General features: G+C 47.3%; 1 protein-coding gene across 7 annotated transcripts in view; it reads right to left on the bottom strand.

Moving 5' to 3' along the window:
* Positions 1–13,480: 13,480 nt before the first annotated feature.
* The window catches only part of LOC139327709 (beta-1,3-galactosyltransferase 1-like), a 73,618-nt gene continuing 61,693 nt past the window's right edge, over positions 13,481–25,405 (bottom strand). For all 7 annotated transcript variants that reach the window (XM_070957632.1, XM_070957631.1, XM_070957630.1 and 4 more), the window contains one exon: positions 13,481–15,702. In XM_070957632.1, coding sequence (XP_070813733.1) covers positions 14,453–15,439 — 987 coding nt within the window. In that variant the 5' untranslated portion in view covers positions 15,440–15,702 and the 3' untranslated portion in view covers positions 13,481–14,452. The remainder of the gene's footprint in view (positions 15,703–25,405) is intronic.

The raw sequence follows: 25,405 nt of genomic DNA, 5'->3' as shown, positions 1-25,405 counted from the left end.
ATTTAAATGTGGTAGAGACTCAAGAGAAGAGAAGAAATTAAAATGAGACGTTTGATCTGAGGCGGCAGCTGGAGGACATATTCCAGCATTGAGCTGAGGAGCGGCTGCAAGTTTGTGCTGCTGTTCTTCTTCATTTAAGAGCTCAGTCACACCAAAAGGCTTTCATATGTTCAGCAGTGTCCTCTTAACATTAAGCCATATCTGAAAATACACGCCTGACCTTTTATATGCACCCAACAAGCACAGAGGTGATGGCAAACACAACATAGCTGAATAAGAAAATGGTAATTCCCCGATTTTTCTGCATAATTCTGTCATGAATCTGACGTTAGTTTATGTAATCTGTGCCCGGACTTGATTTGACTCTTTGGGCTTCGACAAAAGGAGGCAGGAACAATATTAAAAACTGCTGAGGCTTCATGTCTTTCCTTCTGTCGGGCTCAAACGCGGAGAGGCCCATAAAAGCAAAATTACAGCGGTCGTTGTAAAATAAATCCACACTTGAAGATGTATCATTAACCCAGGGGGAAGTGAAAAGGAGCCACGATATAACATGAGCCTAATTTCATCATTACTGATGACAGTCATTACCATTAAAGCTTTTCATTATCATAATCATTATTACAGCACCAATAACAGAGGAACTGTGACGACAGAGAGAGCAAGGGCCTGAATTAGAAGATGATCCTGTCAGAAGTTTGTCATTATTACGAGTGTGGAAGGATTCAGGATGTCCGGGGCTGGCCGCAGATAGAGGATATTCATGCAGCAGGGCTGGAAAGCACAAAGCCACAGTGTCAGATTCTACTGTATATGGACCTTTTCATTTCATTTCAGAGGTAATGTTTTTGACTAGCTGTCAGGTTCAGCTTGCTAACACGACACATTGAATCCAGTGGGAAATGGCAGCTACGAGGAGGAATGAAGCTGCTGTTAGCTCAGGCAGGGAGTGAGAAATGCACTGGTCCCTGAGCATCAGCGGGCTGCACAGACGCGCCCTCACACCAGTGATGTTAGCATGAAAAGTAATGTTAGCATACATACAGTTCTACAGGATATAAGCAACATTAGCATGAGCGTCCTGCAGTTTAGCATCGAAATACACCAGACATGACACAGAGTTATACAATACACAGGGGAAAGAAGCTCTCCATGCTAACGAGCTTGCTATCAGTTAGCAAGCTCATTAACCTGGTCATTAAGTCACACAGGTGATTCAAAGCTGGGCTGCAGGCTAGCTGTCGAGTCCAGCGTTGGTCTCACGGTGGTTAATTTACAGACAGGAGCAGTCTACCAGAGACAACAACACTTTAGCATTAGCAGCTAATGCTACTTCCAATGCACATGTGCTCTGCCCAGTGGATCACTGCCCATGTTTGGTGGTGATGTGCCAGCAGACAAAACGTTCTAGGACATTTATCTGCTCATTCAACGGATTAGCGATTTTTAATTTCTGGTCTAAATGGCGTTTTAAAACCAAATGCTGGCATGCTGATGACAGCCGCTGACAGCCTCCGTTCAAGACTGAGACGCAAACAAAGAAACAACACATTTCTGTTTGTTTGCAGACCAAACAATTGCGATTTAGTATGTTAATTCGAGGTGCTGGCGGCTGCTAACTTTCCCAACACTGCTGGAGAAAACCGGTCTTTCTAACACAAACACACGACTTTGTGAGCGACTTCATTACCAGAGGTGATGGATGCATTCATTAATATTTCCATTCAAAGATAAGACCTGACAATCACTTTGCACTTCCAAGGTGACCTCTCAGGTGTTCTGTATTATGACAGGCAGCTTCTAGTATTCTGCACACGCAGTGCTGGAACATACGAATGAATGACATTACGCCTCCATTAAAAACAGAATTCAATTTCCTCTTTATCTGGACTGTCACAGTTTTCGTAACGGTGAAATACGCCTGATAAAAATCACAATTATAAAAGCGGGACATAAATCATAAATTATAACCCGTGAGTATTGTTAAGCTGGCTGGCCTCGGGTAAGTCCACTGCAGCATTCAAGTGGTAATGTAAGCTCCTTGTGTGCGAGCTGTGTAAGCAGCTCAGCTTGCATTCAGCACAGACCTTTGTCAACCTAAATTCAACATTTCTAAATAACCGAGATGTGTGACTCTTAAAATCAAGGTGATTATTTTGGGTAATGGGTTTCCTGGTGTATTCATTCATTTTAGGGCAAAGAAGTGAACCTTGCTAATGTGCCGTTCAGCATTTATGAATAAAATTTGCATGGCCTGCCTGAATCACTCACAGCTGTTTGTTCAAATCAAATGCACCTCGGCGACTCGGTGGAAGCGATCTGAGCGTCAGGCTGAGGATTAGAGCCCAGCATTCTGTAAACACGCAGGCCAATCTGGACCCACCTCAGATCTGATCCACGTCTCACGCTGAGCTACATCTGTGTGCACTGCAGCTCTCTGACCTTGGACGCTGCTCGGTGGAAGAGCATGCATGAAGTCTGAGATTCATCTCTGGATTTATTAGGAAAGCGGAGTGATGCCGGGTCGTCTTTAAATCAGATCTGCCAGGTTACGAGCTCTTTGAGGCCTCGGCCCTGCTGATCGCAGCGAGGAGAGAACGTCCCCGCTGGGATGAATAAAAGAGGCGCGTGGACAGCCATATTAAACTATATCACGGCTCGGGGTTCACTGTTGATGCAGCCTCTGCTCCAGAGGAACCAGAGCGACCACCTCCCTGTGGCCTCATGTGATTTGCTGCACCCAGCCGATATTTCTCATTTCAGCTTCCCGAGAAATCCCCCCGTTCAATCCCCTTGAAGATAACATTAATGTGCTGCTGTCTAAATAGTAGGCCGTCTGAGAGCAAATCCTCAGCCAGATACAGTCTCTGAACAGACCCATTAGCAGGATTAGCAGATAGCTTTTCAGTAAACGAAGCAATGATTGACCTTGCAGTGATACTCAGCTGAACAACCTGCGAGCCGGGCTGACGCTCATCCAGCTCGCTGAGTTTCGTTGTTTCAATCCCACCGTGTGAGCTGTGAACGGCTGGTTTAGAAGTACGACTAAACTAAGACATCAGTCTGCAGCCGGGCCTTTGGTAATGAAACAATTTGCAGAAACACCATCTCTGTGCAGACACAGTGGCAGGGGTTTGCCATTTGTGCTGATGAATTATCTTTATAACACCCACTTACTCCATAGCAGTCCACCCCTGACGCAGGCAGACGTATAACATACAGCCAGCAGAGTTAGCATTATTAAGGAAACACATCTCCACTGAACCATCCAGCAGTGTTTCAAAGAGATCCCTTTGATGTATGAAGATGTTTTTAATGACTTATTTTTCTCGTTATTATCGCCTAATTATCCCATTTTAGCATAACAATTGTTATATCATGAAGCTGCTCCATATACATTTCTCATTAAAATAAGAGCTGCATAACACGGAAAATGAATATTCTGATGATAAGTCCACATGTACGTTGCTCCTGTTGACTCAAATGATGTCCATTAGCCAAGCTATCTAAAGGCAAGCCAGTTTAGTGCATGTCTATTTGTGACCACTAGGATTGAGACATAGTGAATTATAAGTGAAGCAGTCTGTCTGCAAACAGTTATTGGAAAACCACTTGTATTATGCACAAAGTCGTGTCATCACGGACTAAAATGTCCATTCATACCTGGATTAAAAAACAAAAACTTGCACTTTCCTGTGATGCTATTATGAGCCTGGTCAAGCATCAAGGAGCTTGAAAGCTCCATACGAGCGGCCCAAAGAGCAGATTTTACCTCCCCCATTATTAAGAATATAATCCTTTTTGTTGGAGCCTAATGCTTCATTCATAGAGATGATAGGATATATTTTTTTACATTTAAGACATCTGATAGTTCAATTAAGTAAGCGATGAATCAATTATTCTCTCAGCACATCACGACCTCCATATATCAACCAGCAAAACATGGGTTTTCCCATAAGAGGATGGGACGCAGACATGTTTAACCACAGCTGAAACAGGCAAGATGGTGATGCACGCACACAACATTTAAAGAGAAATAAATACTTCCACTTCCAGACAAAGGTAAACATTAGTCCCAGCACGAGAGCTTCTCTTTACATGCACCATTTTGCTCCAACGATCAACAGTCCCACAGGGAGAAATCCATCATAGCAGAGGCAGAAATACCAATTTCACATCCGACAGCGGTCTCAGTAGACCAGAATGCAATGCAGACACAAAACTTATTGTCTTTTGACGAACGCTTGATTTGCTTTCCACCTACATGTTTAACCCCACGGCTGAAAGGAACTAGTACACTGCTGTTCTCTCTCCCGGCCAGATCAACGAAGTTTCCAGAGTCATAAAAGTCACGAGAGAAAGAACACACTCCAAAATGTTCGATGTGAAACTGTACAATGTGATACACGTTAGAAAAAAGATGAAGCATGAATTCATATTGATTGTGAACAATGGTATAACAGTATGCGAAGACGTCTTCTTCCTCTTCGGATTGAATTTCCAGTTAGTTCCTAAACTTTTTGGCTCATGAACCCTCGAAATGAAGCAGCATGTACTTGTGACCTCGGCGCAGATTATGGACTTGTGTAGGAGTTTTATCTTCGGGTGCCTGAGGAGGTGGTATTTCACCAGAAAAATCTGAAAAATAGACATTATTTTGAGCAGAAACTGAACTAAAAAGGAGCATTTACTGATTTGCAAGTAGTGGACGTATCACACTTCATAAAACTGCTGCGGCTAACGGTTTAGCACACGGCTGCTAGCCTATTTATACATCCAGCAGATGTGTGACAACATCTGCATTCATTTGGGGTCGTGTTAGCGTCCACCTGACGAACGTAAACCAACATCCACTCTCCTGTTAGCTCTGCTTTGGTCTCCACCGAGCTCCAGAGCTGCAGGAGAACCGACTGCGCCACAATTAGCTTCATGACTAAATATTGTTATTATGTGTTAAATACAGCTGTGTGTTAACCTTTTTATTCTGCAGTTTAAACAACAGATGAGGATATTTTACCTTGCAAAGGTGGACTAACCGTGCGTGTGAATGCATTCACGCTGTTGGCAGGGTGTAATTACTGCGCGGTGGCTTTTGCATCAGTAATTAGAAGTGACACACACTGGTCTTTAAGCCTGTTTCGTGAGCTAGCTGAATGCTAACGAGAGGAAGGACTAACTGAAAACACTGAAAAAGTGAGTGATGGCTCTTATTCCAAATTGCTCTTTACATGCAAGAAATAAAGCAATTAAGATAACGCACACACACACACACATCTGAGATCAAAACAATCCAGATAAAAGCCGTTTCTGACACACTTTGTTCGGCTTCAATCTCTGCGACAAAGCCTCAAAGAGCGTAATGAAATAAAGCAGGCCGCTAACATGAAAGTGAGAGCGGTCGCCAGGTTCAATGACTCGGTGTCGGTGAGTCACCTCTTTCCTCATCTCAGCTGACACTGCTGTAACAGCCCCCTGAGGTGGGACAGCCAGTGGAAAGGGTGATTTGTCATGATTGGGAAGGTGTACGCTCCTTATGAGTGTGTGTGTTGGGAGTCGATATTGCTCCAGGATGGGGGGGGGGGCTCTGAGCTGACGCTGACATAATTCACATGCGAGCGTCTGTCCAGTGTGAGCGAGGGGGGGTGTCAGCGAGCTCAGGAGTGTGTCCGCACATCCAAACAAAATGTGTGTTTGACTCCCCTCACCGTGCCAGACAAGGTTACGCTTATTATGACCATAAAGAAGCCCGGAGCCATTCTCCTGCCAGCGGTTATTGTGTCCCGCGATTATCTCCCATCAGCCCTGAGCCGTCACATCCTCCACAATCCCCCAGCGACACGGGCCCACTGCCACTTAATTTCATTGTCGATTATCTGCTAGAGCGCGGGGAGGAAGAGCAGCTCTCCTGTATTAAGTAAATTGGAAGCGATAGGAGTGAATTAGAAGAAGAAGAAGAAGAAGAAGAAGAAGAAGAAGCCTCTGATGTAATGTATTGGTTGTCCTTGTGCCCCCCCCTTCCCATCTGACTCCAGCCTGCTGGGTAATGGAGGTTATTCCCCCCCACTTCTCACCATTTTGGTGTTTATCTCTGAAAACTTTTATCAGCCGCAGCCTGCACAGAGGTAATATCCATTTCTTCTCTATTCATCTCTTTCACCCTCACACACACATTCATACACTCACATAAACAACACACAAACACACACACAAACACACACACACAGCACCTCGAGTCAAGTATGAATAATAGCAGCTATTAATCTCCCGGACACTTGAGGTTTGATTGAATTTTTTCCGTGAAGCTCGCCTTGACACCGCGCAGGATTTTCCATCTATTCAGGCCTCGCGCTGTCAGTCATTTTTTCCGCTGTAAACTCGCGTTTGGCCCAAATTTGTGTGATAAATGCGACGGACTGCAAACAGAGCAAACTTAGAGAGGACTGCACCGCGGGGGGGGGGGGGGGGGCTGATTACAGGAGGTGGAGAGCGACTGGACGTCACGTTTGTAAAAACAAATCAGGGCCAAAAGGGGTTAAATCCAACTGAAGCTAAACCGGTTTGCACAAATGCGTCTTTTTGTTCAGCGCAGAAGATTAACGAGCACAAACACTTCGCCTGAAGTCTTCCTCAGTGTGCAGCCTCAATGACGCTATTTACTAGGTAAGCAGGGTCGGGTGCACCTGATTAGACCAATCAAGCGCTGGCGCAGAAGACTTGAGGATGGAAAAAAGAAGGAAGGAAGAAAGAAGAGAGTAGTTGAGGTCGGGATAAGATTACAGGCCCGTGATGGGACACATCCACCACCTCCACCTCCACCCTCGCTGCATGCTTCCTCCACTGGCGGTGCCGCCATGCTGGGCCGCTTATTCTGACATCTCTTCAAAGACAATTAACGGCCAAAGTGGGATAATTCTGCCTCTTTTGGCACCTTAAATGTAATTGTGATTCACGGCGGCAGTCTGCCTGATTGAATTCTCTCTGAATTCGCGTTATCTCCTCAAAGCCTACAGTCATTTTGGTCAAGTCGTGGCGTTTTCTGTAGATAACACTGAACTGGCAGTGCCTTGAATATCAAACGGAGGAGCGGTTGTTCCCTCCACCTTGCCAGATTTAGCAACTAGTCACAAATGCTGCGAGCTACAGCCAATTAATAAATGTAAAACGCCTGCTGCAGAATTCAGATCAATGGGAACTTATTTTCTGGTGCGTATCCATGTGCAGTATATGGAACAGCTCGGGATAAAAGCCCTCACCATGACAGGCACAAAATGTTTGCATTTTCCTCCACGGTGTTCTCACAAAGCATTTCGTGTTGACAAGTTCGGAGAAAAATGTCAAACAAGTCAAACAAGAAAACGTCTGTGAGGTTTTCTCCCCCTCAACACGCTCTGTCTATAAATTCACGCGCTCCATCTCTGCAAAGCCTGCTCGAAATAGCCTTGTTTTCACATTTAAAGCTGTGTTGTCTGTCAACAGCGTGGAAGCAGCCAAACAGGCTCTCAGGCATCTGCTGAGGATTTCCCGGGCAGCGCGGTGAGAGCAGAATCAGACGGGGGGAAACTGCGAGAGAGGAGTCGATGGAGGCTTAAGCCTGGCTTAGGTTATCTGAGACAGAGAGGAGATGAAATGAGAGAAATGGGGCCACGAAGTGGAAAAAACAAATGGAGAAAAAGTATGCAGAAAACACAGGCCGCCATTATTCCTGCGAGACACCTTTATGTGAGATTACGAGTCCTTTTCAGCCATCGATCAGCGCTCTGCCGTCTTTAAACTCCTCCATCTTTCCTCCCTTTCCTCGCCGTCTCTTCGGGCGCGTTCCCAGCGGCTTGTGCTTCTGAAGCGCAAAATTGCAAGCGAGATGTGGGTCAGGTGAGGAGCGAGATGGATGTGGTTTTAATAGAGATTAATTACTTCCCAAATAAGGCAATGAACTCCCCACGGGTCTCCACCAGAGCGTCCTGGACCGTGCTTAATGACTGAAAGAGTCCATTTTAGGCCACAAGCACACGACAAAAGCATCTGAGACCCAGCGAGTGGACAAAAGCAGCTCGATTCTCGAGCAGATGAGATGTAAAGTGACCACAGCTGCTGAATCAAAGTCTCAGTGCTGTCGGAGTTTAACCAAAGCCACGACCCAGCGGAGAGGACCAGGGGGGCTTCACCCCGGGCAGGGAGGAAGAAGGAGAAGCCTGGAAGTAGAACACATCAGCTGTGGCTGTTAAACATCATCAGGGAGCGTCTCTACGAAGACGGACACGACTCTCAGATCTGTCTGTTAGACAGGATGGAGCCAGGGGACGGCTAGCTTAGCCTAGCATAAAAACAGCACACAAACACAGCATCAACATGTTTGTTTGTCTGTTTTAGTTGCTGTACTGGTTTTGGAGCAGTCAGAGCACAGTTTACCGTCTAATTAGCGGCTTAATTTAGCTTTTTTTTGCCTGCCAGTGTGTTGGCCTGACTGTGGTCTTGATCACTGTTAGCTCTGACTGAATGAAGCTGGTTCAACGTTAGCTTGGAACTACTTTTCCCATGTTGCTGCAGCTTAAAAACACTCCTCAGAATGCTGCCAGAACACTTTGTTCTTGGATCTTAGTCGAATTATACTGTGATCAAAAGAAAATAAGACTTATCCTGAGATCAGTGTCATCACGAGACCACTTGAGACCCCCCATAAGAGTCCATCTGTTGAACTCATACTGGAGAACTGGCCCACAAAGACCAACAAAGATGCAGCTCTCTAAGCAGGGATGATGTTAGCAATGCTGAACTTCAGCTGCAGAAAGAGTTTTAATTCTGTTCTTTGAGCACATGCAACAATAACTAATTAACTAATTTCCCAAAAGTATCTCACAGTGTGGCTTCAGGCCGTGACAGCTTCATTTCACTGAGCTTTAATTAAGACAACAAGGACTTAGTATCCTCCTCTCACATTCGCTGGAAGATGAATGCAAAGTGGCCAAATTCTGCATCTCCAGAGTTTCAGGATACATAAGAAAAAACTGCCATGAACAGCTTTTAAAGAGCACAGCAGCTGTGCTCGTACACCAGTCTGTTTGTCCGTAACGAAGGATAAACAGGTGACAATATGGTTGAAGTAGTTAGCTAACAGTACAGGATAAACTGCTACCCTCAAATAATGGACGAACAGTTGAAACGTTATGAATGACACGAGCACATCTGGAGCACAGAGGGCGACGTGATGAAGGTGAAGGGGGACTCCAGCTTCTCTGATGCGGGGGTGTGTCGGACAAAAGGCTGCGTGCTGTGAACGGCTGAGCCGCCTCAGTGGCCTCTGGGCGGGCTGAGCGAGCTGCCGTTTGCCTGGATGCTCGCATCCATATACATCAAACAGACCCTGCACGCTGCAGAGGCCTCCAGGCAGATAAATATGAGTCGCAGACTGTCCCCAGGTGTTCTAAATGATAAAAACACTGACATCAAATACACAGCAAGCCTGTAACGGGCACCTTGTTCCTCTACCTGCGCCCTGAATCAGATGATTTTGATCTTCACGAGCCCATCAGGTATTTATGAGACTCCGCTCTCATGCAAATATTCCTCCCGAGCTTGCAGGTGGTCATAAATACGAGCCTGCTGCCTTGGGAAGAGTGCGAGGTTGAGCTCCATCGCTTCCATCCCAGGGCATTAAGAGTTAATTTATCGCTGGTGCGATTGAAATTCAGCGTGGCTGTCACACTTATCTCTGTCAAGCCCTGCCTCGCGTCCTGATGCATGCTTCCTATTTAAATCCCATCTATCTGTTACGGATGACAGCAAATAATTCATGCTGCTGAAATGCTGTCATTGACAAGGACACGTATCAATATTAATGGCAGATATCAATATCAAAGTTTTGCTTTACTGATCCGAGGGGTTAACTTCGTGCCGCCGGACCCACTCGGAGCGACGGCGAGACGTGAGAATGTGACAAGTACGTCACTTATGCAGCGATGCAAAGGCGGACGCACGAGTCCGGAGCTCATTCTGCCCGCCGCCATTGATTTGTTTTGCAGAGGAGTCATTTCAAAACAAATCTGAATGTTCAGTCTCGCAGGCGGCCGCCGTCCCAAATCGACTTCTGTTTGATGTATATTTATCAAATGTTTAAAAGGTGGCAGACAGGACGAAGATGAATAGCTGCTGTGCTTTTGATTGCTGAGCTGAAGCAAGTTTTGACCTTCAAGTCTTAGTGAGTCGCAAATAAATGTCAGCCTCACCGAGACGCTTCCTCCAGGTGGAGAACACGAGCAGCTGCTGACTGATGCTTGTATGAACGCAGACGTCACGCGGCGCCGTCACGTGTCCAAACAGGTTCGCCTCGCTGTGAGTCAATTTCTAAGCCCGTATTGATCTGCATGGTGGAGCTGCAACATAATATATTAGATTATGGGGTCAGTTAAAGGAGCCCGGCAGAGTTTTGTCTGCGTTTGGCTGCATGTTTGCGACCTGGATGCTCATATGAACAAGTAACCTTCAGGAAGCTCCGGTGCTTCAGTGGCTAACAGTGATGCTAATGTCCCTTCAGCTGCAGAGGGCTTTATCTCTGAAGCGCTCAATAACTGCCAGATTTAATCCAATAAAACCATGACCGTCTACAGGGGAAACAGCAGAGAGGGGGTCATGTGACTGACAGGGTCACCAAGCTATCCCTACTAAAGCTAATCTGTTAGCATGCCTGTTGTCACTGAACATAGGTATGCATTATGCATACGGCAGGGATCATTAAATGTGTTTCTGACAGAACATTAAGATTTGGATTTAGTGTCATACTTTAGCACAGCTGGCTCTCATAATCTCATAATCGTTTCTCCTTTTGCTGCAGTTTTACTCACTTTTACTTTTACTCACAAGAAGAGCTGTGTCATGTCATGTCATCTCTTCTGCCAGAAGGATCCAGAGGAGAAGCCCACTGATGGTCCACAACTGCCCTTTAGCTGGAAGGAACCAAGTGCCCTGTCCAGAGGGGGGTGTTTTACAGGGGAGGAAAAACACAGAAAGGGCATTTTTGCTAATATAACAAAAACTTGTTGCAGACATTCGCACACAGGGCACATCCAAACATCGCAGCCCGTAATCAGGCAACAAAAGAGCCGAGCTGAAAGCCGAGCCGCTCCACGTCGAGCGGTTATTATCGTTTGAGGAAAGCTGCAGCGCCGCGATGCATCTCAGCTTCGCCCCGAAGAAGAGGATCGTGCAGCGGCTCTGCAGCTGCTCTCAACGAGCCTCTTTCTGTCACCTTGGCGTAACTGCGCCTGCACAGATGGCAGATCGCACACCGCCAGTTTATTCCACGGCCATTTTCTCGTAAACGTCCTCCGTGCCGCAGAGGACGGGTCACCAGGAGGTCACGCCAGCTGAAAGGCTGAGGAGACCGTATTTCAGGCGAAGGAATATGAACACGAACAGGAGGATGAAAGAAAAAGCTGCTTCTTCCTGAGATGCTCTCTGAAGCGGATTATGCAGCGGTAAGAAATCAGCCTCCAGCCTTCACATCTAACCAGACCGCAACGCCAAACCGAGGTCTGCTCTGCGCCCTAATAGTTTTTATTTGGACTCAGGGCTCCACAGGCCTGCCTTCCAACGCTTTGTTTTGAAATCGGAGCGTTCCCAATTGTCTAGCACTCCGCCTCGCTCGTTATGAGCTTCATTTAGCACAAGCCCCGGAATAATCACTCGCTTTTCATTTTCCCCAAGCTTTCGCCTTTTAAAGGCTCTACCACTGGCTTGTTTGGCCAATTACAGAGCAGACTTTCTATTACTCAGCATATTGTCTCAAACTGCATTTGCCATAGGGGGCGATCAGAGGAATGCAAAACACAGCGCTGAGGATAAGAAGCCGGGAACAACAATCGCTTCACATGTACACTGCTGGGCAGACGATGCTCGCGCTTTTTTTTTTTTTTTTAGCAAGAAAATAAAGTCATTAACTGATAACATACTGTGGCCGTTAGGGGTTGAATCCTCTTTCATGCACAATAACGCAGCCTAGACTGACACACCGGAGTTTCAATTATATTTTAGTTTCCAAAACTGTTCCAGAAACTGATCAAAAAGAAGTATTTGACGTAAAGATGCCAAGCGGGAATAGTTTTATTATGAAGAAATCATAACAGCGACGGTGTGTTTTCTGCCTACGAGCTCCCACAAGGTTTTGGGAGCGGAGCTGTTTGAGGAAAGCGCCTCACTACAAGAGCTTCCCACATTTTTATGTTTATCTTTGCAAGTGCTGAACAGAAGACATTTTTCATTTCTCCAGCACCAAATCCCGCAGGAGAGCTGCTGCTCCCTCGGATGATGATGACGCCGGGAACAAAGAGTTCACAAATCCAGCACGCACACACAAACACACACACACACACAGGCTCACACACCTGTAGGCATCAGAGGCTTCAGCAACCTAATTACAGTGATGTTGTTTGGAGCAGATTCGTCCACATGCCGACACACACGCATCCGTCAGTGCTTCATGCTGAAAATAAAAAGATCTTCAGGAAAACAGAAATTAACAATCAGAGGCATCAGAGTGGGAAACGACGGCGTGCGAAAGAGAGAAGGATTCAGAGCAGAGTTACTGGTAATAACCTTCGCTCACAGGTGAACATCCAGCCGTTATGGCACCACATGGTCACCACAGCAGCGTAATCACACGCCTCCCTCCTCACACAGATGCAATGGAGGGTCCCTGAACTCGCTCGAACGCGTCAAACCAAAGAGTCGTTAGGGAAAACGAGCATTTCCCTGCATTGGCTCATGATGAAACTACAAATCTGCACCGCCAAGGCAACGGAGAGGACACGCAAAGATTTCACCGTCTGCCTTTTTATTGGCAGACACAAAAGTTTAATAACTGCTCGCTCTCACATTCATAATGTTTCGCCACAGACCGTCTGTCATCGCTGATGAGCCTGACAGTGAAGGTTAGCATCTGGCATTAACTCCACCACTCATCTGAGATCACTCAGACCCCTAAAAATCACCATATTTCAATTTCCTCCGAAGACACACACCGGACTCCTCTCTCAGGTTGACCTACTGGGCGTCATGTGCGACACAGAGGTCTGAAGTTTTCACCTCACACCTGTATAACTTCCATAACGGGCTGTGATTGGCTTCTAAACTAGGTGTCAGAAAATCCAGCAGGTGTTAAACAGAGCGTCAAGCTTCAACACCCGAGTGAAGGAACATCGTGTTTTCTAGTGGACTTTAAACACGTCCCCTCGCCTCGGTAATTCCTCCGTGGTTCTGGTTCTGCTAATAACAACGATGCTGGATTTGGTTTAATCCCACATTTCTGGCCAGTTGCACACACCAACACCTGCACTGAAAATCGCTCATTGGCGAGAGCGCCAACCTGAGCTCAGCTGCTCTCATTTCTACCACTCCTAATCCACTTTCGCTGGGGCATTATCTTCCAGATTATGTGTATTAAATCGAGCTGGATAAAAACTTTCATTTGTTTTCTGTAAGAAATACGATATCAAGTCTTATAAAAGCGCTTTATTTAATCTCAAGTAAATGAAAAGAAGAAAGCACTCAAAAATGTAATATTTGTCCTCAGCACACGCCGCACTTACAGTACATCTGTTCTCCTTCGTGTTCAAGTAATAGAAAATATAATAGTCTGCAGCCTGCTCGCAGCGCTGCCTGAGACCAACAACTGCACACGACACATCAACAGAAGGAACATTCACTGAGGAACGCAAGCAGCCGAAATCTTCACGCCGTCCGGACGCGTTTCGAACAAATGTTTTTTCTCATTGCACGATACAAAGATCTGTGGATCCGCTGTAAGAAAATATGTCTGCTTCTGAAAGGAAAACGACAACGTCCGCTCACCGAGGCTCAAAAATCCAAGCGTCTTCAGCGTCACGTCGTAAACTCGCCAGGCGGTACATCCAACATTAACACCTTGTTCAGAAAGTACAACAACTGAAAAAACATGAGGAACATTCATAATGAGAGCTTGAGATGGACCCAGAGGAGGACGTCTGGGTTCAAAGGAGTGTGGTGGCATTCCTGTAATCTGCAGCTGAGTAATTGGGGGCCGTTTGTGTCTTGTATAAACGAGTGCTTTAACACGAGCCTCCGAGCTTCCTGTCTTGTATTTTCCTTTAAAAATCATCGTGCTGCTGGCGACGACAACCAACTGGCTGAACATTTTGCACATTTTTGGAAAACAGATTTCCAAATTTGTGCCTGCTTTGTGAGTCTGAGCGGAGCGGCTCTCATAAACACCTTGAAGTGAGGGAGGATGGAGAATACAGATGATTTTGCTTTGGCCTCGCTCTATAAATACTCCTGGCAAAGCAGTCAGTGCCTGGACGAGGTCCTGGACGCTTCGTCCACACTGCTCCTCCAGCTCAGTGCTACGTGCTGTACAGTAGGATGGTGAAGCAGGGGACAAGAGGACATTCAGCTCCCCCCTGACTGGTTACCGCTAACAGTCCTGCTAACATTTCAGGTGCTTCTTGCTGGTCATGTCGTTCCAGATGCGGTGCATCTCCTCGGGGGAGATCTGGTGCACGGTGACCACCCGGCGGTAGCGGCAGAGGCTGTAGGCCATCTTCCAGTGGTTGAAGCCGCTGTTCTGGAAGGGGTGGATGCCCAGCTTACGGAGGCAAACGCCGACGTACACGTCCTCCAGGTGCAGCAGCCTGGTGTGTAAGGAGGTCTTGTATATGAGCTCGGCCACGTCTGCCGAGAAGATGTAGCCGGTGCCGGAGCAGAAGGGCGGGTACTTGCTCTCGGGGTACAGATCCCTGGGCATGTACCACTTGCTGCGCATGTCTCTGATTGGCCCACCGTTGATGACGTAGCCGGTGAAGTACCTCCTCCTGGGCTTGGTGGTGGGCTTCAGCAGGTTGTAGATGAGGTTCTCCATGTTGACAAAGATGTCGCTGTCCGTCTTGAGGACATATTGAGCCTTGGAGCAGAACGTGGCCACCCAGCGCATGCCCATCAGCGTCTTCAGCGTAAGGTTGTGGTAAGAGTCGATGAAGTCCTCCACCACAATGTCATGAAAGATCTGACTCTCCTGCTCCACCATCTGGTTGAGGACAGCGTCGGTGCTGCGGCCCAACAAGAAGAGCGTGACCACGCGCACGTCCGGGAACGTGCTCTCGTCACCCCATGTCTCCCGGATGGCCTGACGGGCGTCGAACTCCTTGTGGGTGGTGCTGATCAGGATGACGAGGAAGGGGGGCTCCGCCTCGCACTTCTTGGCCTCGTTGATGAGGTAGCCGAAGTCGTGCGGGTTGAGCGAGCGCGTGCGGATGTTGCTGAAGGTGGCGTTCTTGCTCAGCTTGGGCGTTTTGCGTATGGGGATCGTCAGCTGGCCCCCGTAGGACGTGGAGGGGCGGGACACACTCAGGTACCACAGAGCGCTGGCCCAGCAAACCACTGTCAGCAAGTATAAGCAGGAGACCTTAGAAGGCATCGCTGTTCACTCGGCTGTCGTTACCAGTGGCAGCAGCGTTGGAAACGTCGAGGCCACGCCTCCATGGGTTGTCTCAGATCTGGCGGCGCAGCTTGAGGCTGCCTCCGCAACACGGCTGACATTAACTTCAGATTACGCACTCTACTGTCTAGCGTCGGCGTTGTGATTGAAAAGGAGCATAGCAGAGATTTCTTATCAAGTCCTCGGCCTTACTGTGTCCCATCGCAGCTGGCAGGGATGCGTTCAGCCCTCTGTGGCAGCGTCTGAAAGGAGATGAGACAACAGACAGTCAGTGGTGACATGAATCATAACTGCATAATGAAACCGCAGCAGGAGGACGAGCACGTTGGCTGGAGGTGCAACTTCCAACATACTCTGTTTTATTTTCATGAAAAGGCTTTTACAGCAGCAAAGTGTGTGACATAGTTAACTATTCCCTATTCATTACAGCCCATAACATCAGTCGCCTTGCGAGGCAGGCGGCACTGCGCCACAGACGGTTACCCTATCTTTCCATCACTGCCTCTGATAAGAGCTCTGCGGTCTGAACAGAGTGAATATCCCAGGAAAGTCTCTCCATCAATAGGCCCTGCTCTGCCTCAGCTACGACCACTTTCTGTTTGCAAACGCTGTTTATCTCCCTCTTATCCTCTCTGGACCAGACACAGGCTGGCAAATCAGAGCCACTCCGGCAGTCTGAGGAGGAGGAGGAGGAGGAGGAGGAGAAGGAGGAGGAGGCAGGGTGAGACAGAGAGGGAGAAGGATCAAGGCAGAGAAGGTGAAAGTGAAACGTCCTCATGGGAAAAGATTAATATCCACTTCCTCTCATTCTCCTGGTCTCACTCCCCTCTCCTTCCTCCCTTCCTCATCCCTTGCAGACCTCAATGTCAAACTGAACTCGGCGTGTGGATTTTACATATTTTACTCCATAATGAGCTTCTCCTTCGTTAGCTGGATAGACACCGCGGAGGAACTGCTCTAATTGGACACACTGACAGACCATAAGGGGATGAATTTAAGCTCTAAATATGGAAAAAGCACGCATTTATTACAGTCCGACGCTGCGCGCTTGCTGTATTTAAACACCGCTTTGCATTCAAAAGCATCGATGGATAACCAATTCACAGGATTTTAGGTGTCTGAAAGCCAAAGTGAACCTAATCCTTCTTTACAAACAGACTTTTCTATTTGCTGCAGACATAATCTCCTTTGATGTAACAGCAGCCCTGCTCTTATTCCAGGGAAATACTTTTTTTTTTCTCTTTTTTTAAGCCGTGCATAACTGATGATGAACAAAAAAAGTGTTATAGATCCTATTAGAGATACTGAAATGTGCAAAGATGCTCTGCTGGTGCTCTGTTTTAAAGATAAACCCGGCTCTTTCTTTTATCAGACTTCAGATTTTGTCTTGCGGGGCGCCACGGTTCTTTTCATCAGGACTTTTCTGTTATCCCCCCCCTCCCCCGTCGACGTCTCCACTATCTCTTCCCTCCCTTTCACTCCCCTCTCTCTTTTTCTTTCTGAGGCAGAGTCATCAATCTCATGGTCCAGTAGAATCCATCTAATCATGGCTGCTTTTCCACACCTCCTCCCTCTCAATCACTCCCTCCTTCTCTCCTTCAGTGGGTGCTTGATCCATCTTCATATGTCTCACTACCTCCCCTTCTTTGTCTCCCTCTCAAGCCTCTTGGCTTTTTATTGTTTTCGTCTCATTCCCACAGTCCCGTCTTATTTCTTCTTATCACCTGAGCTACCTTTACTTTTCTCTCTGTCATTTTTTTTTTGGATTCCTCTCCTCACAGCTCACCTCTAACTTTATTGACAGCTCCTATCGCATTCAGCCTCCCTTAAAGCCACTCAATCTCCTCCACTTCTCCTCACTCTCTCTCCGGCAAAACCACTAAATCATCATATTCATCCCCTTTGCTTGACCTGGATCGCTCCTCGCTCCCCCTTCCTGTTTGCAGAGGGCTTGTTTTCACCTCTGCTGTTTCCTGAAGAGGGTCTATTGGTTTCATAATCCTCCAAAACGACTGTACACTCATTCTGCTGGAGCTCGGGAATAACTGATATCCCCATTCGCCGATGCACCTCACGAAATCCCGAGCCCTGACTTCCCCTCAGAGCAAATTGAAAGATGGCTGTATGGTTTCATGCCGTCGTGTCACTTTGAATTACATTAGCACTCGGTGGAAGTCGTCTCCTGAATATGTTACACTTCAAGCTGAGTATCAGGGCTTTTACACTGTGGTGATGCAGCTCGTGCACTGGCAGAGTTCAGGAATAAATGTTCATTTGTGGTCAGCATGGCCAAAGCAGACCACAGTCTGCTGAGGGATTCAAGGACCGCTCGGACAGTTTGGCTTTTAGTGTTTACTTCACAAAAACATCTACAGAAACTGTCCAAGCTGCTTTACTTCCTGTGCTCAGCTGCTTCCTCCTCACGCCTTGTTTTACATCCATCCAAAAATAACATCGTATGTTGACTGACAGCAGGCGATGCTGCACGTCCACACACGGAAACGCGACATCTTTACTGGAATAATACAGAGCGAGAAGGTTGTGACGTGTCGCTCAGGTTACCACATGATTTGCATGAACACATCCATGGCTTAAAGGTTGCATGTAAGGTCTTGTTTTGACCACGCATCGATCAAACGAGCCTGCTGCTGTGACCTGATGATAAAACACCTCGCTGGGTCACACTGGTCAATTTCCGCGACAAACAATCAGAAGGAATTGACGAGGATCCGAAAAGCTCTCCAACCTCGGCTCCTCGCCGACGAGCCAATCGTCAGCATCAGGTCACGAGGTAAAAATAACATCTGTGCAGCTCCTGTCGAGCTTTATCCTGCGCCGACCGACCCATCTCGACTAATGAAAACCATGCTGGATGTCTGAAATTTATACAGCTGCACCCGAGGAGGCAAGATTACTTTTCACATTAAAGAAAATTTGCTTCTCTGCATCCCAAATTCACCTGTGACGTTAACGCAGCACAGTAATGCCCAAGAATAGGATTTAAGTACTACAAGTACTACTCTGCCAGCAGTACTGTAGATCATAATAATGACTGGCCTGCTGATGAAAGGGCAGTAAAACCAAAGCCAATGAAAGAATAAGTCCAGAATACCACGCTGCAGTAAAAAGCTGGCATTAAGTGATGAAAAGTGAGGGAAAAAACACATTTAAGCGTAATAATTACAGTTATTAACACTTGCAGGGATTACTGCTAATGATCTACTAATCTGAACTGGTTGTCATGAAAGCACAGTGACAGAGGGAGACAGGAGCAGTTAGTCTGCTGTACGCCAGCTAAAACGCCCCCCCACAGGAAGCCAATTTAGCAAGCTCATACTGAGCTGTGCTGCACTGGTGGCTGCTCCATTACGCCTCACACGGATCCACATTATTATCACCTTTGTGTGGAGGAGGAGACAGCACTTAGAATACCTCTGCACCGCCATCAAACATTTACGGAAAGGTGGCCACTGAGAGAACGAGACTAAAGCAGTCGAACACGCCATCATTGTTGTTTAAGTCGTTTCACAGGCCGACACGGCCGACGTTCACTGGCTCCAGCTTTGCACGTGTGAGGGTTTGCTGCTTTACAGCATTGTAAATTCAATATCTTCAGGTTTTGGACAAGAAAAGAAAAAGCTATCTGAAGGCTTCACCTTCAGCTGTCTGAGGTGCTATTGACGAAATGATGAATCAGTCGAAAGTTTTACTGTTGCACTTCCATAAATTTGGAGGCTTTGCTGCAGACCGGACAGAGTCGGCTTGATGCGGCAGAGGTCTGAGGTCGGGGCTCGATCTCATCTGAATAAGCACCTCATTGAACGGATCTAATCCTTTAGCTTAACTGATATCTGTACTTTTCATTGGCCCAGAAGGCAGAAACACATTTTGAAGCTACTGAAAATAAGGTGAAAGATCCAAAATGAACGCGCAGGTGCGACTTCCTCCAAACACAGAAGTTCAGCTTAAAATATTGAAATTTATTAGGATTTAAATATTAAATATTCCCCAAAAACGGACTTGATGATCAGCTACGTGTTCTTTAGAGAGGGTCCGTTGAATATGCCAAGCTCCAAAAACCTCCTACAATTCCCACAATGCAACTGAAGGGCCCCTCTGTGCTTGCCTGGCACATGCAGACATCATCAGCCACTGATATGAAGATTACTCCTTGCAGCCTCAGTAATAAAAAACAGTTTATTCTCCTGATGCTGCTTTTAGAAAATCCAGCTCCCACATTATCTTACATGAAAGCATCAATGACAGGTTTTACTATTATGTAGTACTTCAGCGCGGCGGCCGCCGGGACTCTGAATGGATGCGAATCATCTGCTCTGTTGTCTTTTACAATCACGTGACCTCTAGAAACTGGAGCGAAACGCCGGAGAGCTCGTTTATTGTTGCGCCAGATAATTGATCGCAGTCATTAGCGGAGCAGAGAGTGACCTTGCTCGGGGGGAGGGGGCGGATGACTGCGCGTTTGTGAATCAGCGAGGGGAAAAGGAAGCCGTGTTTCTGCGAGCTGCTTTTATACACTGTAACGCCTGCTGTCGTTTGAATGGGAGGCTGCGTGTGTGTGAGGGATGAGCTCCGACAGCGTGCACACCTGGAGGTGAATAAATCATATTCTGAGCTCAGGGATGACATCTAACCTTCACGCTGCCTGCTTCAATCCCACACATTTTAATGACTGGCAGAGGGAAACGGGAAGCAGCCTGCGTCGCTTCCACCACTGCTGATTTAAGCAAAGCTGTCAGAGCGTTTTCGTGTGCAGAGATTCTTTACATTGAGCCTCGTGGTGCCGTAATAGTATCTGAAAGAGAGGCACGACCTGCAAATATCGTCCAATAACAGCAAAAAAAAAGAATCAAGTGGATGACGGGAAGAGGAAAATGCTGCTTTTTATGTCCGACGGAGGAAAAATCGGTACTCAGCAGCAAATTATATTCATCAAACACAGTTGGCACTTTGACTCAGAGTGCCCACATATGCTTTATGATTACTGAACAAACAACAGCTTCCCTGAAGGGAGAGACTCAAACACTCTTTGGCCTCAGCCACTGAAACAAAACAGACTCGGAGGCCAACGAGAGCTGCTGCGAACGCTGTGATACTGGAGGGACGAGGGCGCTTTTTTTCATTTCAGGATTTAAACAGAGGCGCAGATGCTGACACGCACCGTCCAAAGCCCATAACTCAACACCTTATCTCCAGCTTCTTCTGCTCGACGAGTGATAAGCTCAACAGGAGGCTCATAATTGTCAGCCGCGAAAAAAAACTGTCCTCTGTTCAACGTTTGATCCTCTTTTCCTCCAATCTTCTGCCAAGTGTAAAATCCATTATGTCGGCTTCTAAACATTCAAAAGAGGAATTAATGTGTGAGGAATTTAACGGCAATGGCCAAATTGGTTCGTATCCCACCTAATATGAGAGAAGCACAATTAAAATGTCAGGGCTGGGAAGCTCCCAGCGTAGCACCGGCGACGCTTTTGTTTCCCGGATAATAAAAGGACTCAGTGATTGTTGTGCAGCGGCACAGCCGGCCGAGGAGTCGGTATTGCAGGCCACGGGCTGGACGCTGTGGGCTGCGTGCAAAGCCTCTGAATGCAAAGCAGCTTACGAGTGACAGAGGAAATGGGATATCAATAGCGGCCAACAGATTTGGCCGCCGTACAGAGGCCTGACGCTCCATCCCCTTCACTGCTGACTTGAGCCCAAACTGCGGCCGAGCAGCAGAAAACTGTTTTAAGAACAAAGGACGTCATAACGATCGCTGAAAGTTAGGCCGGTCTACTTTGCCGAACTTGAGAAGTGATCAGGCAGCGCTTGGTTTGTGGCGAGCTGTGACTCCCACCCATCTGCTGCTCCACGCAGGTGACAGCAAGCTGAGAGTTATGTGCAAAGGCCGGCGCGCTGGGAAAGACAGAAACACAGCTGCAGCTCATAATTACACAGTCGGTGTTTTCTCTGGAAAACGAGCGGACGGGCACAGGTGCACTGGGTTTGCTCTGCAGCGTCCAGGCCCTTAATGAGACACAGCAGCGGGTGTTTCTGAGCCGGCTCTGCACCGGCCGGCCCCGCGCTCTGGATGCCGAGCTCCCTCATAAATCGGAAACGACAGCTTGATTCATGCAGATAATACATTTCACTGTCCGACCGCGTCTGGGTAAGAGGGGACGACGCTCTGAGGGGACACCTAAAACTAAACATGACGCCATATCGGCCGCTGAGGACAAATGCTAGACTAACGAGGAGACGAAGACGGGTTAAGGTGCTGCTGGGAGTGGGAGTGTCATCCCCCTTGTTAACAAAATGACTAAAGCGCATCCCCTCGTTAACCTGCCACCCCCCTCCACCCTCTGCAGCAGATGAAGCTCAGGGCAGAGCGCTCCACTCAGCCTGACTCATTGATCCTGTATCTGACTGAGCTGTGTGCAGGTTACAGCCTGTGACCCCGACCACGACTGAGACGTCAGCAGCCTCACTGAGCTGCGTATTGATGAACCCATGGAGCTGTCCGCGGTGCTGAAGCAGCACATAATAAACACTATGCACAACAAAGACTCTATTCTATACTATATCACAGCCTTAATGCTTCCAGAGAGATGAAACTGACTGTTTCATCTGTTTGTAGACGTTCTTCCTCACAGCTTCCATACGATCAAATGAATAATTGAGGGAGATTCAACACTTGGCATCAAAAGCATGGATGCTGCTGACAGCCTGATGCTCCACAGAGTCGCATCATCTTCATGATCAAAGAGACAGGCAGCGCCATACAAACACGCTGCTGCCTGTCGTATTCTATAACATCCTATAATGTTTCCATGATGGTTCAGCGGCGCCTGCTGCTGGAAACAGACCCAGGATCTGTGGAACTGAGTGTTTCATGACTACAGATGTGCTAGAAATGAACAAATCACAGACTGATGGCTGATTCGAGAGAACACGTTGGTAGTAACCTTCGTGGAAACGGCTGCACAAGTCAGAATTTTGTAGCGCTGCTGGAACGTGCGAGCTGCAGTCACTGGAGAGCGCAGACGCCCGGGGCAAGGCAGTGTTCGCTTTTTAAACTTCTACATTATCCAGGGCGCACTTCTGCTGAGCACACACTCTCAGCACTTCAGCAGCGGCCTGCCTGCCTCGCAGTCGCACGCTCACACCTGAGAGCTGCTCTTTTTTCCAGGCGTTGAACATCTGCAGCGGAGCGATTCACAAGTCTGTTTCTGCTGCTCGGCTGCAGGGCGCGAGCATCGCCGCCATGCTGCAGCTCAGCTTCTCCAACAACACAAACAGGAAATGTATGTCTCTGCAAAACCTCTTTTTCTGAGAAATTCCCATCAGGATTCTGTATGTTTCTGTTTTTAAGGCTCCGGATGACATTCAAATGAACACTGACCCCCACAAAGTTTCTACTCTGTTATTATTACGTCTCTGCCGCTCTGACAGACAACCTCTGGGCTCTCAGGTACTGCGAGGAATTGCTTCAAGTCCCAGGCGCACAACAGGATGATTTTTCTATTTCATTTCCACTGGCAATCTTCTGACTTCCTGCCCCCCCTTGATGCAGTCTGTACATGCTGTTTTTCTTTTAAAAACAACATTAATGACCAAACCTGATACTCGAATACAGACAAAACTCAAAGCTGCCCTTCGCTGGATGACGCACTGTAGGACTGGATGTTATCTGTGGAAATAAATTAAATCATTAGACTTTTAGCATCTGAAAATATTGAATCTTGTGCCTACTGACGAGAGGCAGGGAAATAAGAGGAATTAAAAGACGAGCCTGTATCAACCACGTCATCTGCAGATAGAAACAAACCCTTCATCGTGTCATAACCAGACGTAATTGAAAACTCTTCTAATAGAAAATGTTAAAAAAAATCAACAGTTTAGTTAATTAAACGAGTTGACTCATCTAACAAGAATGAACAGAAATAGATTATTTAAAACTCCTCAATTAGCGCGCTCCATCAAGCTGCATCCCACATGGTAAGAGCCGAAGTTGCTAACAAATTAGAAACTGTGTGCTTTGCTTTAGGCTGCTATCTGCTGGTTAAATGAAAAGTCAGAAACACACAGAGCGTGTTCGCTCCAGCAGAGGAGTCTAGTTTTGATGAAAGCTCGCTGTTGGCTCGGGCGGCGCGGCAGCGTCGGCGGTGCTGAGGGCTGCACGTGACGGCAGAACGCGCCGTGCGTGCAGACAGCTGGGATGCTGAACACGAGCTGCACATGATGGAAGAGCGTGCTGCGGTGCAACGGTCACAGTTTAACCAATACTTACAGGAGCCCAGAGAGGACAAACCAAACGACGCAGCCACAGCAGAGGCAACCTGTAACCTCACCACTAGACGCCAATAAATCCTACACACTGGACCTCCGAGCAGACCACCCCCGGAGCGAGCGTGGGTGTTCGAGTGTCACTGCAGCTGCCAAGGCCTGGAACAGACATCCTGGCTGCTCTGACGAGTTATGAAACAACCACAAAATGTTCGAGAGAAAACAGCGAACAAGCGAACTAATTTCAAGCTTTGAAAGTGACGTCTCCTCTCGAGGCTGCAGGTTTTCCACCTGCAGTAAAGCATATCCGCCTGCCCCGTCGGACTTCGTCAGCATGAACCGACTGGAACCAACATGAAATGCCATTAAAAGGATACTGAAGTTTAACGCTGAATAAGCAGCGTCATTACATTGGCTGCTCCATCACGCCTATTCAGCAGGAGTTTCACTTGCACGTCTCTGGTCTTGTTTCTGATTTAATCCACCTTTGTGATTCAAGGCGATCAGCTCATTGTCAGCCTCCGGCTGTAAAGACTTTATGCTCACGGAGATGATCTGTAAATGAAGGCCGTCCGCGCTGGAGGAACCTTTGTGAGGCTGGAAAACAAACCCAGAAGCTAATCAATACAGCAGCAGCTTGCAGTGGAAGTGTAGACACATCATGTATCGCCAGCCTCTCAAACCTTCCTCTTCAGCTCAGTGCTTTCATTTCAACACTTTCCCACCTCTCCCCTCAGTCCTTGACTTCCCTCTCACTCGGGCATTGACCTTAAACCTGTGAAAGCGTCTACAAGCATCTTCCACACTCAAAGCAGCAGCAGCAGCAGCGTCTGATGAGCTTGTAAATTCTCTGCTATTGATCCGGCTCTGAAGGTCTCTTGGGGTTGTTTGCTGTGATTTTGTTTTCCTTTTGTTGCGTCCATGAAGTCCATAACACTGAATAATATCCTGAGGGCCAAATGTAAACCGTTATATATGGAGATGGTAATAATGAGGACAGGCAGCTCAAAATGATCCTTCAGAAAGCTGCAAATACTCCAATCAGTCATCACCTCTCTCCCATCATGCTCCTCTCTGTCCATATGGCAGCAGCTTCTACTGGGACAAAGACGCCCCAGCCCGCCAGACACTTGGCGATGCGGGCTGCATGCATATTATGTTATTCACATGAAGTGTTCTCTCCAAAAACGAGGCAACCACCAATCGAAGAGAGTGGCCCTCCAGCTCGTGACGGATGGGACCAAAATTGAGATAAGTGATGTTCGTTCTCCACACAAATGGGTAATTTCAGCTCTTAGTTGATAAAATTAGACCACTTTTAAGTACACCAGCCTCTCTACTTTGAGGATAATGAATCACGGTTTATTTCCCAACTAGATTAACACCTCAAGGTTGTTTGCCTCCACCAACCGCTCGTGTTTACATCCAATATGGCTGTCTTCACATGTATGACTGCGGTGAATAACGTGCATATTCCAGCTGAATTTCCTCCCCGTCTGCCTCGCTTTGTACATTCAACTGCTAACTTTTGTGGGGAGAAATAAAGTGAGAAAAGGTCGGACCACCTGTCAGCTCTGCTGTAAGTGGATTGGTTGATGTAGTCTACACTGAAAAACATCATTCAAAGTCTGTAACTGTTGTTTTGACATGTATTTCCAGCCA

This window comes from Chaetodon trifascialis, chromosome 24 (assembly GCF_039877785.1).
Source record: "Chaetodon trifascialis isolate fChaTrf1 chromosome 24, fChaTrf1.hap1, whole genome shotgun sequence".
In the NCBI taxonomy this organism is placed as follows: Eukaryota; Metazoa; Chordata; class Actinopteri; order Chaetodontiformes; family Chaetodontidae; genus Chaetodon; species Chaetodon trifascialis.
This window is presented reverse-complemented; position numbering and strand designations above follow the sequence as displayed.